Source organism: Thermoascus crustaceus (assembly GCF_041956765.1).
Source record: "Thermoascus crustaceus strain CBS 181.67 unplaced genomic scaffold VTN00scaffold_1, whole genome shotgun sequence".
Classification (NCBI taxonomy): Eukaryota; Fungi; Ascomycota; class Eurotiomycetes; order Eurotiales; family Thermoascaceae; genus Thermoascus; species Thermoascus crustaceus.
Window position 1 is genome coordinate 49,330 of NW_027192527.1, and position 16,884 is coordinate 66,213.

General features: G+C 53.3%; 6 protein-coding genes across 6 annotated transcripts; 2 read left to right on the top strand and 4 right to left on the bottom strand.

Moving 5' to 3' along the window:
- Window positions 1-976: 976 nt before the first annotated feature.
- On the bottom strand, window positions 977-2,916 carry VTN00DRAFT_21 (uncharacterized protein; the record flags this gene model as incomplete). Its single annotated transcript, XM_069428280.1, has 6 exons — window positions 977-988; window positions 1,076-2,049; window positions 2,129-2,166; window positions 2,239-2,347; window positions 2,412-2,573; window positions 2,679-2,916. 6 exons carry the CDS (start codon window positions 2,914-2,916, stop codon window positions 977-979), a joined length of 1,533 nt encoding a protein of 510 aa, XP_069290729.1.
- A 797-nt stretch (window positions 2,917-3,713) lies between these two features.
- Window positions 3,714-6,014, bottom strand: VTN00DRAFT_22 (uncharacterized protein; the record flags this gene model as incomplete). The annotated part of the gene is made up of 5 exons (XM_069428391.1): window positions 3,714-3,755; window positions 3,811-5,513; window positions 5,575-5,676; window positions 5,795-5,903; window positions 5,994-6,014. The coding sequence occupies 5 exons, from the start codon at window positions 6,012-6,014 to the stop codon at window positions 3,714-3,716; spliced, it is 1,977 nt and encodes a 658-aa protein (XP_069290730.1).
- Window positions 6,015-6,466: 452 nt separating this feature from the next.
- On the bottom strand, window positions 6,467-7,606 carry VTN00DRAFT_23 (uncharacterized protein; the record flags this gene model as incomplete). Its single annotated transcript, XM_069428502.1, has 3 exons — window positions 6,467-6,490; window positions 6,552-7,016; window positions 7,208-7,606. 3 exons carry the CDS (start codon window positions 7,604-7,606, stop codon window positions 6,467-6,469), a joined length of 888 nt encoding a protein of 295 aa, XP_069290731.1.
- A 1,561-nt stretch (window positions 7,607-9,167) lies between these two features.
- On the bottom strand, window positions 9,168-11,167 carry VTN00DRAFT_24 (uncharacterized protein; the record flags this gene model as incomplete). The annotated part of the gene is made up of 7 exons (XM_069428613.1): window positions 9,168-9,686; window positions 9,759-9,882; window positions 9,953-10,374; window positions 10,442-10,541; window positions 10,601-10,683; window positions 10,732-10,830; window positions 10,889-11,167. 7 exons carry the CDS (start codon window positions 11,165-11,167, stop codon window positions 9,168-9,170), a joined length of 1,626 nt encoding a protein of 541 aa, XP_069290732.1.
- Window positions 11,168-12,109: 942 nt separating this feature from the next.
- On the top strand, window positions 12,110-14,117 carry VTN00DRAFT_25 (uncharacterized protein; the record flags this gene model as incomplete). The annotated part of the gene is made up of 4 exons (XM_069428721.1): window positions 12,110-12,280; window positions 12,336-12,430; window positions 12,571-12,778; window positions 12,855-14,117. The coding sequence occupies 4 exons, from the start codon at window positions 12,110-12,112 to the stop codon at window positions 14,115-14,117; spliced, it is 1,737 nt and encodes a 578-aa protein (XP_069290733.1).
- Window positions 14,118-14,424: 307 nt separating this feature from the next.
- VTN00DRAFT_26 (uncharacterized protein) lies at window positions 14,425-16,785 on the top strand (the record flags this gene model as incomplete). The annotated part of the gene is made up of 4 exons (XM_069428829.1): window positions 14,425-14,446; window positions 14,807-15,098; window positions 15,409-16,022; window positions 16,079-16,785. The coding sequence occupies 4 exons, from the start codon at window positions 14,425-14,427 to the stop codon at window positions 16,783-16,785; spliced, it is 1,635 nt and encodes a 544-aa protein (XP_069290734.1).
- Between the last annotated feature and the right edge of the window lie 99 nt (window positions 16,786-16,884).

The following is a 16,884-nucleotide window of genomic DNA, read 5'->3' on the forward strand; positions in this document are numbered from 1 at the left end:
AAGAAGAGGAGAGAGAGAGAGAGAGAGAGAGGCAGAAAAGAAAAGCAAAAAAAATACCTCCACTTTATCCCCTTAACTACCAGCAGCATACAAACCCAGATCAATTTGACACGATATATATATATATATATCGTACTGGGGCATTCTGCAACCCCTACCTCATGAACTGACATAATCCAGCTTCAGCCTTTGATATTCTCCAAGAACCCGATTCCAGTCCGATTCTTTCATTATTAAATCAAGTCAAGTCGAGCCGATTCTAGAATTACGTTCGTGGATATATCCCTTGTGGGATCCTGGCGGAGCGATGAGATGATTTTTTTTATACAGAGACTTCTTGCCATATGTAAGACTCTTAGAGGCCGTAACCAGTCATGCTAATGGGGTTTTTTTGCTTTGGAATTTTCTTTGCTTTGCCTGTATGTATATGTGTATACATTGTCTCTATTCTCACTAAGCTATTTGTCATTCCACCTAGAAGGAGTGTTTCTCTGCTATATAGTTTAATTCTTTCTATCTTTAGCCGCTTCCCTCTACAGAATCTTTCCGCATTTGTCCCAGTTTGATGTCGTTCAACGACGCTTTATCTTCAGCTGGGAACTCTGCACACCGCAGTCTCACGCAGATATATATATACGTAATGTACACTACGAGTATTCAACACGGAGGTACCGTATGTGCATGTATGCATTGTTCTCACTTTATCTGTTCCTCTTATCTTATTACCCTATTTCAGGATCAGGGTTTTTTTTTCCCTCCATCCTATTACTCTAAACAAGTATACAGGTATACATATCACCACCACCCCCACCACCTCCTGCAGTCTAAGCTGATACCACACAGATTAGTATGTACATATGTACTCGTATATCAGGGTATATATGTGAAAAATAATAGCAAGCGACTTTTGTAGATTCGTCAAGACGCCCTGCCCTGTCAATCGGATCAAATTCAGACTGTCTTGATCTCTTCTCCGCTAGAGACGGTACTATAGAAATATCGGTCAGCACAAGGTACCCTCATGAATACCTAGTCAATAGCACCATCAGCAAGCAATGGGAAAAGAAAACAGTACCCGAAACTCAAGATTCTCCCTATCCGTCAAATCCAGAAACTCCTGATCCGCCCTCCGCCCCACCCCTCCTTCTCCTCCCACGGCATACAACCGATCCCGCCTCCGATTCTCCCACGCATACCCCACCCTTAGCACCAGCACCAGCGCGATCGCCACCGCAAGCGTGACCACGATGGTGATCTTCGCGGGGACGTAATCCGGCGCGTCGTCCTTCCGGAAGGTCAGCGGGCCGATGATGTTCCCCGCGCAGAAGGACATGAGCACGACGGCGTTCACGGTGACCTTCTTGGTGTGGCCGGCGTAGTTGGCCGCGACCCAGGCGTAGAGCATGGCGGGGCAGGCGTAGACGCAGTTGGTGAGGTAGTTGCCGGCGAGTTTGCCGGCGCGGTTGTGTTCGGGGAGGAAGGCCATGAGGCATCCGCCCAGGAAGGTCAGGGCGAGGAGGAACGCGAGGGGCAGGGCGCGCTGGTTGAATCTTCCGGCGTAGAGGGTGGCGCCCATGACGGAGACGATGGCGATGGCCCCGCTGGGGATGGACAGGAGGGCCGTCTGCTTGGGCGTGAATCCGAAGTTCCTGATGATGGTGGCCTGGTAGCTTCCCACCGCGCCGCCGGGGACGTTGGACGCGACGGTGATGATGGCGAGGAGCCAGGTCTGCGGGTCGCAGAGGCACTCGAGAATCTGGCGCGGCTTGAACCGCTTGTTCTCGATGCCCGTCTGGTTCTCGCGGACGCGCTCGATGGCGCGGAGTTTCTCGTCGCGGGTCAGACGGGGGCAGGTCATGGGGTTGTCCGGGAGGAGGAGCATGACGAGGAGGCCGACGGCGATGGTGATGAGGCCGAATAGCAGGAACATGATCTGCCACGAGGTGAAGGTCGCGTTGTGGTAGTGCTGGAAGCCGAAGGACGTCAGGGCGCCGATGATGGTGCCGCAGCCGGTGCCGCTGAACCAGAGGCCGACTCGAGGCGGTTGTTCTGGTTGTCTCGGTCAGTTGATGATTCTATTTATGTAGGTAGATGGATATCAACATGGATATCAGATAAGAGGACTCACCGTTCTTCTTATACCACATGGACGTGATAAGGATGAGTCTGACGCCATATCAGCGACCAACCCCAATCAAGACAACAGATCAACCCAATGGAAAGAGACAAGGAACATACGCAGGAGCAACAGCACTCTCAAAAACCCCCAAAAAGACACGCAGGGTCATCAGTCCGCCGAAGTTGCTGCAGGCGCAGTTGAGCGTGACCATGACGCCCCAGATGACGACTACTCCTGTTAGTGTACATACATCTACATCTCACATAGAAAAAACGATAATGGCAAGACTGACCATTCGCACCCAAATACTTCGCCAGCGGCAACCGCTGCATCAGATACCCCGTCGGGAGCTCAAACACCAGATACGAGACGTAAAACGCCATAGCCAGGTAGGAGAACTGGTTACCGTCGATATTCGCATCATCAAAGATACCCATGACGGCGGCGTAGTTGACTATAAAATAAACCCACTTCAGTCAGTCTCTGAGTTTGAGTTCATTCATCTCGAAAGTAGAAACTCAATTGATCGAAAAAAAAAACAATCAGAACGACGACATACTAAGCGTCTTATCCAAATACTGCAACGTATAGCACGCCCACGCGAGCGGGACAATCATCCAGTCGATCTTGCGGAGGAGTCTGCGCTCATCTTCGATCTTGTCCGCAACATCCTCCCCTTCTCCAGGAACTTCTCCAGCGATGACCTGACCCTGACCGTGATGATGTTTCAGGAAGTCGAGCGCGGCGTCGACGGCCGGCTCGTCGGCGCCTTTGACTGCGGCGAGGACATGGCGCATTGGTGCTGCTGATTGACAGTCGACTTGTCGGGCGGACGGAGTGTTTGATCTGTTGATCAACAATGGATTGGATCCATGTACCTACTCAATGCACAATATATACAAAAACCAAGACACGACAAAAAGTCTCGATGATCAGTAAAAGGGAAACAACGCAAAACACAAAACGAGAAAGAAAGAACGAAATAATTTTCATATCACACCAACCAACCCCTCCGCCATCGGGGCTGGCCCATGGTGGGGGGTTTTTTTTAATTTAAGCTTTCCCCCGGGCGCTGTCAAAGACCGCGCGGAGAAAGACGCAATTGGGCGGCCAAGCCAGACGGGGCGTCGTTGGTCTGGAACTTGGGAAAGACGGCGGATGGGAAAACCCGCTCCTCGTATATATCAGATCCATGGATGGTGGATAAACAGGGGCTGAATTGACACTCTAGACTTCTGCGGTATATCGCAGGAGAGCTCTGCGATTACGAAGCTGGCAATTCTTATACAAACCACTGGGCTGATGGCAAACTCATGGTATTCTGGAAATAAGATAGCACTCAAACCGACAACGTGGATATCAGATCTGATCTGTGCAGCAGTCTGCACCATTGACATGTATGTATGGATAGGCAGGTATTTTAGGTCATCTACAGGGAAGTTGAAAAATTAGGCCAGGCCATTAGGACATGACATCAACAGCAGAAACGACAGACAGACACGCCAAAACGCCATGTTTTCTATACCCATCGCAATACCAGGACCGGACCTCATCTCTCGTCGACCACCAAAGACAGCAGCAGCATGAGGGGCGCTCAGCGGCGCTGCGTCTTGCCGATGGTACGCTTGCCGGAGTACTGTAGACGTCAGTACAAGTTCCGAAATGGTTCGATAGAAGTTAGAGCTACATACCAAGTGCTTGGGAAGCGACGCGGTCGTGTGGCGGTCCGCCTCTCCCTGTCTCGCCATCCGGTTCATCTTCTTCTGGCTCAGCTTGGCCAGCCGCTCCGCCTTGCTGCGCGCCGTCTCGTCCTGCACACCGTCCGTCAGACGGTTCGTCGCCGCCTGGCTGCGCGCGCGGCTCTTGGCCCGGGCAATCGCCTCGCGCGGGTTCGACGTCGAGTCGATGTCCATCGCGTCGCCGTCGTCGATCTCGCTGCGCGTCGTCGTCCGGCCGCGAGGCGCCTGGCTCTGCTCGCGTGCCCGAGCGGCCGCAGCAGCAGTATCGTAACCGGCCTCGTCCAGCGCCGCCTCCATCTCCGACAGCTTCTTCGCCTTGGCGCTGCGGGGGATGACCGCGCGGTTCTTCAGAGTCTTGCGCAGGCGGGCCTCGTTGCGCATCAGCGCGCGCTTCTCGCGGATCATGTCCGCCTTCATGCGGATGTCGGCGTCCTCGGCATCTTCGACGCTCTCGTCCGAGTCGTAGTAACCCTCCGCCTCGAGCTTCTCCTCCTCCTCCTCGAGCGCCTGCAGCTTGGCCTCGATGTCCGGGTCCACGTAGTCGGCGATGTTCTTGCCATTCCACACCTCGGGGATCTTGTCGTGCTTCCACTCGTCGTCGGCGAGATCGTAGTTCTTCTTCAGGTCGAAGCTGTATACACCAGGGCCACCGTTCTCCTCCTCAATGTCGCGCTCCAGCTTCCTTCTCTCCGGGTCGTTCTTGTCGTACTTCTTCATCGTCTTGACGGCCTCGGGGATGAAGGTCTCGCGCGTCACTCCACCCATCGGCTGAGCGACGTGGATTCTCGCCAGAACATCGCCCAGGCGTCCGGTAGGCTGGGCTCCATTGTTGGTGCCAGTCTTCAGCTTCTGCGCCACTCTCTCCGCGATCAGCTTGTCGCAGGCCGCGTTCTTCACAGCCGTCACTCCTTCCGTGGTCGTGCAGGAGAGCTGCAGCATCTCAACCTCACCCGGCTTCAGAATAGACTGCAGCTGCTGTTGCAGCTCGGGTTCCAGATCCTCGGGGCGCTTGATATCAATCTTGTTGACGACGACGAAGACAAGCTTGTTCGCGAACAGCGGCTTGATGCTGTTGAACAGCTTGATCTGGTCCGTCACCGAGTACCCACACTGCTCCGAGAGATCCATGAAGTAGAGAATCGCCGACCGCAGATGGGCAATGGCCGTGATGGACTGCATCTCGATGGTGTTCATCTCCTCCAGCGGGTGGTCCAGGATACCGGGCGTGTCGATGGCCTGGAACCGGAGGTACTTGTAGTCGAAGTGACCGACGAACAGACTCTTCGTGGTGAAGGCGTACGGCTGGACATCAACATCCGCGCGGGTAATGCTGCGCAGGAAGCTGGACTTGCCGACGTTGGGGTATCCACAGATCAGGAGAGTGCGCGTGTTGGGGTCGATCGAGGGCAGACGGCCCAAGTGCTGTCGCACCTGCTCGAGGTAGATAAGGGGGTCCTTGAGACGCTTGCAGATGGTGGCCATGCGACCCAGGGCCGCGCGCTTGAGCTGCTTGCATTGGAACAGCGACTGCGCGTATTTGATCAGACGGACATAGTCTCGCGAGACCGTCTCGATCAAGTGCTTCGCGGTCGAGACCTGACCGAGGGCAATGCGGAAGTGGTCCGCATCGTAGAGGGTATTCATCAAATCCTTGTCTGGTGGGAGTCAGCAACCCGAACCGCATCCTCTCGATAAGGACCAGAGGGAATAACTCACGGAAGGGATGAATATCCTGCAACCTGGGGAAGCCATCCAGGATCGCCTGGAACTTCTCACAGAAGGTCTCCTGCGTATACTTGACCTTTCGGGTATAGAACGCTGTTATGCACCGGAAAATCTCAGCAAAATCCTCTCTTTCATCGAGCGCCATGCAAATTGTCCCATCACAATTTCTCCAGCGCCATATATAGAAAATCAACCCGGCAGAAGGAAATACCTCTTATACGGCTGATCTTGAAACCAGCTCTGATCTGAGTGGGCAGCTGTCTCTGCGTCCGGCTAAGGACGATGTCCAGGAATTCCTGGCTGGTCGGCACAGGTGCGATCTAATCGGAGAAAAAACATCAGCAGCTGGTCGCATCGCCAAATACCATCGTGTTCCAATCCAGGCAATCGGGAGAATCGACGGCACTCACATCCTTCCACGTCGTCTTCATGGTGGGCAACTGACGGAAAGAAGAAAACTCGACGACCTGCGAAGTGGGATGGTTTTGTGCAGGCCAACTTCAGTCGCCGCGAGCTGCAAAAATCATCGGTTCCCCAGAGGGCAATTTTTCACGGGCGGTGTAGCATGTGGGGCGGCAGCCGTAGCCGAGCCCAGACGGTTGCCCGGGGATACCTGAGGCAGACACATATACTACGCTTGAAGACTCTTATATATGTCTACTTGATGGCTATGGTACACGTCTGGGTTCGTAGCTCTTCTCGTTCGGCGCGCCGTCCTCTCTTTTCCATATCCCCGTCCCAGCATCCATAGTCCGTAAAAACTCCGGGAACTTTTCTATTGAATTACCCCACCCGTAACGAGCCTAAGACCTAGGTTCAGACCCAGTTGAAGAAAGAAACCGCCATGCCCGAAAATGCCGTCATCAAAAACTCCATAGACACTTCACTCGTTGTTGAATTCAAGCGTCTGGTCGAGATCGTCAGCAAGGACCAAGGATCTCTTCGCTTTGAACGAGGCCAACGCTTACCATATCGATCCAGCCGCCGCCGCCAAACGTGCACTGACTGGGGCCCCTGTTCTCGAACCCCAGGCTTTCGTAGAACGGAACCAGAGGCTCGTGCGTCAGGAGCGCAAGGCGATCCGCAATCATAGCGTCCTTGATCCGCTGAATATACGACTTCATGAGCGTAGTGCCGACCTTCTTCCCCTGGTGTTCAGGCAGAACGGCCAGCGAATGGATCGCGATCGTGCCGCCCTGCTCTTGGTGGCCAAGCGGCTCACTGGCATGGCCGTTCGCGCTCGAGTTCTTGGGCTTGGACTGCCAGTCGGGCGGGAGGGCCATCGAAGCATCAGTCACACGCGGCGCCTCAGTCCGAGTCGCAATGATATGACCGACCAGGGTCGCACGAGGTTTGGGCTCGTCGGCTTCCTTGGTCGGAAGTGTGAAGAGACCCAGGCTTAGCTCTGGGGCCTTTGTAAGGCGGTAAATGAACTGAGAGCTGTCAGCAACTCGCCTGTCATGCAGATGTAGCCATTTCCAATTCAGCTAAAGATGGGATGAAAGCTGCATCAAAGCACACAGAGCCTAGATTTGCTAACAAATTGTCCATTGTTCACACCGGGACTTGCAGAAGAGATTCTCAAAGACATCTTGGCGACAAGGCGACATTTCTTCTGACATACCTTCTCCTTGGAACATCTCTCATTCTCCGGGAATGCCTCCTCGACCTTGACGCAATCATCGACATTCGACAACGAAAGCAGCTGCACAAAGGGATGTAGCTTATCGATCTCACTGGGCTGATGGATCGGCGGGCGTCGGAAATAATACGAGAAGTCATTTATGTCCTCGTGGTCCACCGCGACAAAGTCCTCATCCACCTCCTCGCCCTCTTCATCATCATCGTCGTCGACATCGTAGCCGTCGGAGATGACGATCCCGGCGCGGCTCGCGATCCGGGACAGTTCGCTCCCGGTTGACAAGCACAGCTCGTTCAGGTTCGCGGAGTAGCACATCCCGTTGGTTTCAGCGGACTCGGTTGGCGACGCTTGTAGCGGCGGATCTGTGTTTTCAGATGACATGATATGGAAAGGGAAATGAGAAAGAGAAAGATGTGGCGCCGAGGTGTTTTGGTGAGTCAAATAAGGAGATGAGGCTAGATGCGACCTGCGCGTCACCTGTTCCAGCTGCAAGGAGGTTTCTGTAAATCAGACAGGACCGAATGAGTTGTAGCGCAAAACGTGCAAAACTGCCGAGTTCCTAAAATGGGAATAGACAGGTCAGAGCAGGACGACAACATGCTGACAGGGGTTATGCCATAGCATTGAAGCTAGAGTCCCAGTGCACCGTCACCCAGCGCACACTGGAGATCAGGCAAAAGCCAGCAAGAACAGGGGAGTAGAGGAGGATAATTACTGACAGAGGTGCCAGACTGTTACAAGTCGCAACCGAATATAGTCAGATTGGCGTGAAAGGATTTCCGTTGACGTCGGCTTGGTGACGTAAAGCACAGATTAGATGATTACAAGCAGAGCTGAAAATCATAAAAGAAACTGACAAGCAAACTGCGATGAGAGATAGCTCTGTCACAGCGCACCCGACGCAGGTTCAGCAGAGAGACCGGGGTCCTCGTGAAGAATGTCCGAGTTGCAGTTCGGAGCGGCGCGATTACGACGTCGTTTGGGAACTGCGATGGGGCCGTGTGCTGCGCGGGGCAGTAGGTGATAGGTATCGGTACCTGCAGATACCTTCAAGTGGCGGGCCGGACCCTAGCAGATCAAGTACCTGCAGGTATCAGTACTCCACGCAAGAGACGCATCCCGACCGCCCAGCGAGACCCCGCCATTACTCCGGCCGCCCGCGTCCGCTGGCGGTGCCGAGAGAGACCGGCCGATTGGAGTTTCTCTCTTTTACAACCCTCGAGTGAGATGCAAAGTGAGTATATTTATACATAAACTATATGCAATTGGTTATAGATATCTATGTCATAGATATCATCCAGCTGGTCTGGTGTCTGCTGACGTTGGGACAATTGAAGTTATCAATAATGCAAAGAGATCCGTACCTTCTACCTAATGCGGTAGCCCTCGTCATCTGCTCTGGAGCAGCAAAGTGGACAAGAGATGTGCAGCACGGATGCTACCGGAATCAAAGTGGAGCAATCTTTCTGCGGAGTGTCATAATCATCTCCCAAGTTCAGGTGGATGCTGCAATAGACGGCCGGGTTGAGAGGCAATCCCTTGAGACGAATTGGCAAACGTAGGATGCACCAGAACGGGCTTCATAAGTATAGCTATCCTTGATGTTGGAGTCTCAGCGCGATTCGTATATACAGTACTTCATGTATGTATGTACAGATCGGAGCGTGGATTCGCTCGATGCAAGTGGTATATACACTACTGAACCATATCTTTCGTTACCCCCTACCCCCTGTTCCGGTGGCTTGGCAGATTGCTGTTCTAAAACCATGTGATTTTTAAGCTATTGGAGGGTGCTCAGACACTATGATAGGTCACAGGCTCTAGACAAAGCCAGCTGAGAACAACATATAAATAAGAAAAGCGGCAAGGTAAATTGCTTGGACAGGGGGTACGAGGTAACAAAAGATATGGTCCAGTAGTGTAGTTGACAGCTGTTCAACCATCATGAGCAGACGATTTCCGCGACCAGTTTGGCCGCTGCGAGGGTCTCTTCATCCTGGAAGTGCTTTCCAGTAAGCTGCAGGGCAATGGGGGCCCCCACGAACTTCTCAGGCGTGTATTTCTTCCACTCACGCTCCTCAGCCTCGTTTCGTGGCTTAAACTCCGGGTCTGCCTTGTCGACAGCAGGGTCATGGAACAGGCCAGTAGGGAAGATAGTGCAGGGCTGATCCAGGATATTCCAGATAGCTGTGTAGTTCCAGTACTGCGACTCACCCAGGCCGGCGGCAACTCCGTTGAATGTCGGGCTCAGGATGAAGTCGACTCCACGCTCCTTCATGACGCGGTGGTAGTCCGCGCGGTATTTCTCGCGCTTCACGTTGTACTCCCAGTTTTCCGTTATCGACAGAGGTGTCGGTTTGCTGTAGTTGAATGCCCACTCCGTGAGGGGTAGGAGAGGCTCGCCAGATTCGGCGATGATTCCTCGCTGCGTTCCAGCCGCATCGGGGAAGTAGAGAGTCGACTATGATCGATAATTAGAATAACGAAATTAGAAGGGTAGATTCGTAAAAGCTCAGGTGCAAATGGTTCTTACGATGATCTCCCAACCGTGGTCATGCTTGAAAGGCTCCCAGTCAACGGCCTTGATACCGGCCGCCTGAAGCTTCTCCTTGGCATACTGCAGTCCTCGTGTGATCGGAGGATGAGGTCGGACAATTCTGCATTTTACTGTCAGCTTCATAATTTCCATTAGGAGAAGTAAAATCTGGTGTGCCATCTGCAACATACCCGTCATCCCACATAATCCCGATCGTGATGTCCTTCTTGCTTTCAACCCTCTTCCAAGGCATGGCTACCAGACTAGTCTCGATATCCCAAGGGTCCTGGTCAATGACCGCTCGCTGAAAGAGTTCAAGGTCTTCCACGGACTGCGCAGCCAAAGGTCCCACAACACAGCGAATAGATTCTTGACCATCACCGGCCAGGATGATTCCGTCATAAGGGTTTCGCAGAGCCGTGGGTCGGAAACCATATGCCCCATTGAATGCTGCGGGACAGCGGATCGAGCCACCAATGTCGGTTCCAATACCCAATGGCGCGCACTTGAATCCCATAGAGGCCCCTTCGCCGCCTGAAGAACCTCCTGGAGAAAGCTTTCGGTTGTAGGGATTGACAGTCATGCCCGTGATGTTGTTGTTGCAGTCGAGGTGCTTTGCCAGAGTCAATAATTGCATGGGATATTGGATTAAGATCAAGTATATATATTTGGGTGCACACCATCAAGGACTGTGGCTGATTTGTTCGAACGTGGAAGACAGCACCTGCTTTCTTGAGACATTGGACAAGCAGAGCGTCCTCCGGGGCTATGTTTTTGATCCTATAGTCCATAGTTAGAAATCAGAGAACAATTCACAATGTAGTTCTACACTTTCTTACCATGCAACATATCCTGTATGGCAAATTCGACCCTTAAGTCCAATGTGCTCCTTGACACTGATGGGAACTCCGTGCTGAGCGGGCTATTAGTCCATGATGATCTCAGTCTTTCTATAAGAGAGAGTTTTCACCAATGGTCCAACAAGCTTCCCTGTCTTCTTGTAGTATTCGTCCAGCTCCTTTGCACGCGCGATGGCCTCATCAGCCATGAATTCGGTCGCAAAGTTCAGCTATAGACCTGTCAACAAACGCCCATTCTAGGTCTCCATAAACGTATGCGGCACCCACCAGTTGATGTCCAAGTGTAGCTCTCTTCAAGAAAGCAATGACCACTTCCTCCGCAGTTAGCTTGCCCTGACCCATCTCCGCCACGAGCTGCGTCGCCGACATTTCGGTAATGGTCAGCTCCTTTTCGGTCAGCAACCCGCTTTCACGCGGGAAATCTTCAACGTTCAGCTGATCTGCCGGAGGAAGCTTGTCCGCTGGAGCCAGCCATTGCTTGGGGATGGACTTCGCAAGGATCTCCTTGCATTTGTTGGCTTCGACTTGCCAGCTTTGGATGGCCATGGCTGGAAAACTCGGGCTAGTAAATATGAAAGCAGAAGTACGTGTGGCGTAGAAAAGTACTGATGTGCATATAGGACACCTTTCCGTTCAATATTGCGCTGTCATTCCTACTGGGATGCAGGCCTATATAGGCACTACCCCAGGTATGTGCAGTGCAATCCATCTCATCCAAATGGAGCTCAAAGCACGGCATTACGCAGCATACGCAGCGGGGAAACTGAGAATAACTTTCCTAGCGTCCTTCCATATTATTCAACAGAACCTGACTATAAGTCTCGGCAAATATATCATCATCGTGTTTCCAGATCCGGCAGCGTGATCCGAACGCCCTCTGTATCAGGGACGATAACAGCCCAGGACCTACACTGTAATCAGCAAACCCATGCGACCGTTGACGGAGATCACTGTGGAGAACGCACCCGGGGTCTGGATGAGTCCATTCAATTGGTTCTGCCCCTCAAGATGACATATCCTCTTTTTTTGGCCCCTGTACCTAGCTGCGAGATTCTCCGCATTCGAAATACTTATCAAATCCCGATACCGGGTAGTAGTAACCTTGGTATAAACCCCCATGCTCGGTAGCGTGTAGATCCGTGCATGTCTAGGCAATGCGCCATCTCTTTTGGCAGGTAGTTATCCTGGCCCTCGGTTAACTGATGGATTTGCCGCTAATTGATGATTCCGGAGAATGAGGAGTTGCGCGGAGGTTGGCAGAGATAAAGACGTCCCTTATCTGAACACGTGATTCTGGGCAGCGATAAGTCGGCTCCTTTTCCCTCCAGTGGTCACTTCGATATCTAGATCTGCGGTTTACAGTTTGATATCAGGACATCCAAATTTTGATAGCAATCGATTGAAATTTTTTGTGGAGATATAAAGCTTCAAAAATGGTGTCCAGGCAACGGGTTGCTTCAAGGATCGTCCAATATCAATTGGGTCAATATGGCCACTTCAACCCCGATAAACAGAGATGCCATTCCGGGCACTGTACACTTGGTCGATGTCGAAGGTAATTTGCAGGCACGACACTCTAGCGGACAGCGAGATGTGATTCTTGTCCCACAACCTTCAAATAATCCGGAGGACCCCCTGAACTGGTCACCCAGAAGAAAGGCACTTGCAACCTTTTGCACTTTCACGTAAGTTTCATTTTTACCATGTTCTACAGCAGGTTACCATATCTTTCAGCACCCCCTCCCCCTTGTTCAAGCCACCCACCTTGCCGCTTTTGCTATACTGCGATCTGGCCTGGCTTTGCCTAGGGTCTGTGGCCTATCATAGTGTCTGGGTACCCTCCAGTAGCTTCAAAGTCATGTGGTTATAGAATAGCAATCCGCCAAGACCGGGGTGACGAAAGATACGGCAACCTAGTATAAGCAATTGCTGACTTGTAATCGGCATAGTTATGTCCTGACATGTGGTATCTCGACGGCCTCGATCTACTCCGTGCTGGAGCCAATTTCCAAAGAGACTGGCCTCACCTTGGGGACGCTCAATGCCGGAACTGGATACATGTTTCTATTGTTAGGATGGGGCTGTCTCTTCTGGCAACCAGTGGCTCTTGTATATGGGAAACGGCCTGTGTACCTCTTGTCCCTGCTCGCAAACACGGTACGTTCTTCAACCTTCCTTTCAACTCCTTATCTGTTCACGTTCCTAGTCTTATAACCACTAACAGGACGAACAGGCGATCATGATATGGGCCCCTTATACCAAGATGGAAGGCCAATGGCTCGCAAATAAGATCATCCAGGGCTTCTTCGAGGCTCCCATCGAGAGTCTCTGCGAAATCTCCATTGCAGACATCTATTTTACTCATGAACGGGGAACGTACATGGGCGCTTACGCACTGATGCTGTTCGGAAGCAACTTCATAGCCCCGATCATCGCAGGCTTCATCAACGACGGTCAAGGCTGGGAATGGGTCCTGTACTGGTCCGCGATCATCAGCAGCGTTGGCTTCGTCATTCTCTTCTTTTTCATGGAAGAGACCAATTTCTACGGCCGCGGATCTGTCCAAAGCGGCCCTGGCCAAGCAGAGAAAACGGGCCATATGCAATCCAGAACCGAGAGCGATGGTGCAACCACACCCAGTGACAGTGACGTCGGTAAAGAGAAGCAGGCGGGTATCGGCACGGACGTAGAGGCTGTGCAAGCAGGCGCGATGGCATCATTCTCTGGCAAGACATGGTGGCAGAAACTTAAGCTGATTGACAACCAGCCCGGGAGACCGACCAACCTCTTCACCATGATGTACCGGCCAATCTTGCTCCTACGCTTCCCCGTCATCGCATTTTCAGGGTTCCAGTACGGGCTCACTCTGGTTATGTTCAACATCATGAACGCGACGGCCTCGATGATCCTCGGGAACTCGCCTTACGACTTCAAGGCCTCTATGGTCGGCCTGTCCTACTTTGCGCCGCTGATCGGTGCCTTTATAGGTGCTCTATATTCCGGGCGGTTTGGTGACAAGCTGGGGCTCAAGCTCGCGAGATGCAATGGCGGCATCCAAGAGCCTGAGCATAAGCTCTGGCTTTTCACTCTATCTCTGCTGCTTGTGCCAGGAGCTCTGATCCTCTGGGGAGTAGGCGCATATCATCAGGTCCACTGGTTTGGCCTCCTCTTCGGAATGGGCGTCCTCGGGGTCACCAATGCGATCAGCGCGACAACCGCGATCAACTACACCGTGGACTCATACAAGGATCTGAGCGGCGAGGCCGTGATCACCATCATCCTTGTCCGAAACACGATGAGCTTCGCGATCGGCTATGGCATCACTCCGTGGGTCGAGAACACGGGACTTCAGAATACATTCCTGGCCGCTGCATTCATTGGAATGGGGTGCACTGCAATCTTCCTCCCCATGATCAAGTTGGGAAAGAATTTCAGGGTCCGATCGAAGGAGACCTATTGGAAATACGTAGAGACCAGCGTTCTGTCTGCGCATTAAAGCGGTTAAGGACATGGAAGCTGAAGCTTTCTGCAGGCCAGTTATATATATTGGGACAGCTATGGTGAACGCTAATACTATAAATTTAGATATAGAATATAGAAACGCTACAATACATTTAGTATTAATTTCAAACTCCTCCAGAGAAGCATGCCAAGTATACTCACGAGACTACAAACGGCAGACTAAATACTTAGTTCGACCGTGACCGGGTCAGGATTAGGCCTCCTACTCGGGACCGTAGTGCTGCAAGCCTGCCACCCAATCGAGCGACATGATGCATCGTAACACAAGACCGGGAGGCCATATGCAGAGCCAGGGCCAGCTATGTAAGACCTAAGAACCGGATGATCGTCTCAACGGCCGGCATTCGATGCAAGGCACTGCAGGGTGCCAAAAGCGTCCAGCGGGCACACCACATACACGCCCATCACCACCGCTCTGCTGCTCCTTCTAGACGCTTTTCCCACGTTGTTCCCTGACCGTTCCTTGTACAGACCATCATGTGATATGCGTCTGAAGCTGAAAGGTGGTGCCTGCTGATCGCATCGTAAACGGCGGAGACTCCCCAGGGACCGGCGGGACAGGGTCGCCCTGCTTCTGAACGATCTCTGCGTTTCGACGGCCTTCCTCGAGCATCTGCGCGGTGGATCTGTTGATCGATTATGGCGACGTGGCTGGCCGTGAAGATGGAGACAGTGTGAGAGAAGAGGGGAGAGAAGGGCTCGATCTCGACGGTTTGCCCGTTGTCCAAGTCGATGCTTCTCCGCCACCTGCGATGCACCTCTCCATATCCGAGCCACGAGATCAGACCGTCCGCCGCTCGTCTAACGAGCCTCCAACTCTTTCCTCCTCCTCTTCCCCAGAGAGTACATCTTCTTATCTTCTCACCTTCTCCTCTCCACCTCTCCGTGTCGCCTGTCGTCAGTCCCGCTCAGCCTCGGGAGCTATCCCCGCTGACGTCCCGCACGCGAGAGCTGCGTACGTCTGGACCTTCTCCGCCACGTAACGATCAGCACGTCGAGTTCGTTTGCAGAAGAGCCTGATCCATAGACCTTCAAACGATTCTCGCGATCCTCTTTCATCTCTTCAACCTCCCTCCCTCCACCCATTCCACCGACCGTCCTACTCCACGAGCTACCTAGTCGACACCCCGCACTTGCTCGTGCTCCACCGCAGCTCCTGTCATCCACCTACGAAGCTTGAATCGCAGCGAGTTTCTCGCGCACACTCTCTACGATGTGGGTTTACATGATATACCAAACATCCTGCCGCTCTGACATGGCTACAGGCGCATCACCGTCAACGTGATCCGGCCCGACCAGTCGGACTCGGATATCATATCGCTCGAAGTCGGCCCGGACATGACCATCGAGCTCCTCAAGGCCATTATCGAGACGGAATCCAGCATCCCTCCCTCCGAGCAGAGATTGGTCTACAACAACCAGCTACTCAACGATGGTTCCCGAACGCTAGAGCAGGTAGGAGTCGGGGAGGGGGACATGTTGGGCGTCCACGTCGGGGTCCGCGGACCACAACCGGGCACGCGAAGCTTGGGAGGAAACACCAGTGCTGCCGCTCAGCAGGCTCTAGCACGGCGACAGGCGATGATGCCGGATCCTGAAACCCTCAGACTGCATCTGCTCGGTGACCCACGGGTCCGGGAAACGGTGCGGAGGCAGAACCCAGAGCTGGCGGCGGCAGCAGACGACTCGCGGCGGTTCCGCGACGTTCTGTTCGCGCAGCAGCGACGGGAGGCCGAGCTCGAGGCCGAGAAGGAGGCTAGAATTGCGATGCTCAACGCAGATCCCTTCAACGCGGACAACCAGCGGGAGATCGAGGAGATCATCCGGCAGAATGCAGTGACGGAGAATCTGCAGACTGCCATGGAACATCATCCAGAATGTACGCTCAGATCACCACTCCGCTCGCATGAAGAAAATCCACTAACTGATATGCAGCGTTCGGCCGCGTGACGATGCTCTACATTCCGGTCGAGGTGAACGGCCACAAGGTAAAAGCGTTCGTTGATTCGGGCGCCCAGGTCACGATCATGTCTCCAGAGTGTGCTGCTGCCTGTAATATCATGCGTCTGGTCGACCGTCGCTACGGGGGTATCGCCAAGGGGGTCGGAACGGCTACGATCATTGGCCGCGTTCACTCCGCCCAGCTGAAGATCGGGAGCATGTTCCTCCCTTGCTCGTTTACCGTGATGGAGGGGAAACACATCGACCTGCTGCTGGGTCTCGACATGTTGAAGAGACACCAGGCCTGCATCGATCTGAAGAAGGGCGCGCTGGTCATCCAGGACGAGGCGGTGCCGTTCCTCGCGGAGGCCGACATCCCCAAGCAGTTCCAGGACGAGTTTGAGGACGAGCCCATGATCCATGGGGCAGATGGGGCAGAGATCGGAGCGCGGTCGGGGGCCGTGACGCATCAGGCGGGCGGTCAGCAGGGTCACGCACTGGGCTCTGCATCTGCTTCTGCATCTGCTTCTGCATCGACGCCTGCGGCGCCCAGGATTAACATCCACCCAGCTCCTGCGTCGCGCTGGCCGCAGGACTCGGTCGCGAAGATCACCGAGCTCGGGTTCACTCGTGAAGAGGCGATCCGCGCTCTCGACGCAGCGAACGGGGACCTGGACGGGGCGATCGGATTTTTGATCTGATGTCTTGTCTCTTTCGGATTTCTACCAGGCCTTCAAACAAAAAAATCCGTCTTCTGATGTGTTTTAACACGCATGATATCTCGACGACACCGCAATGAT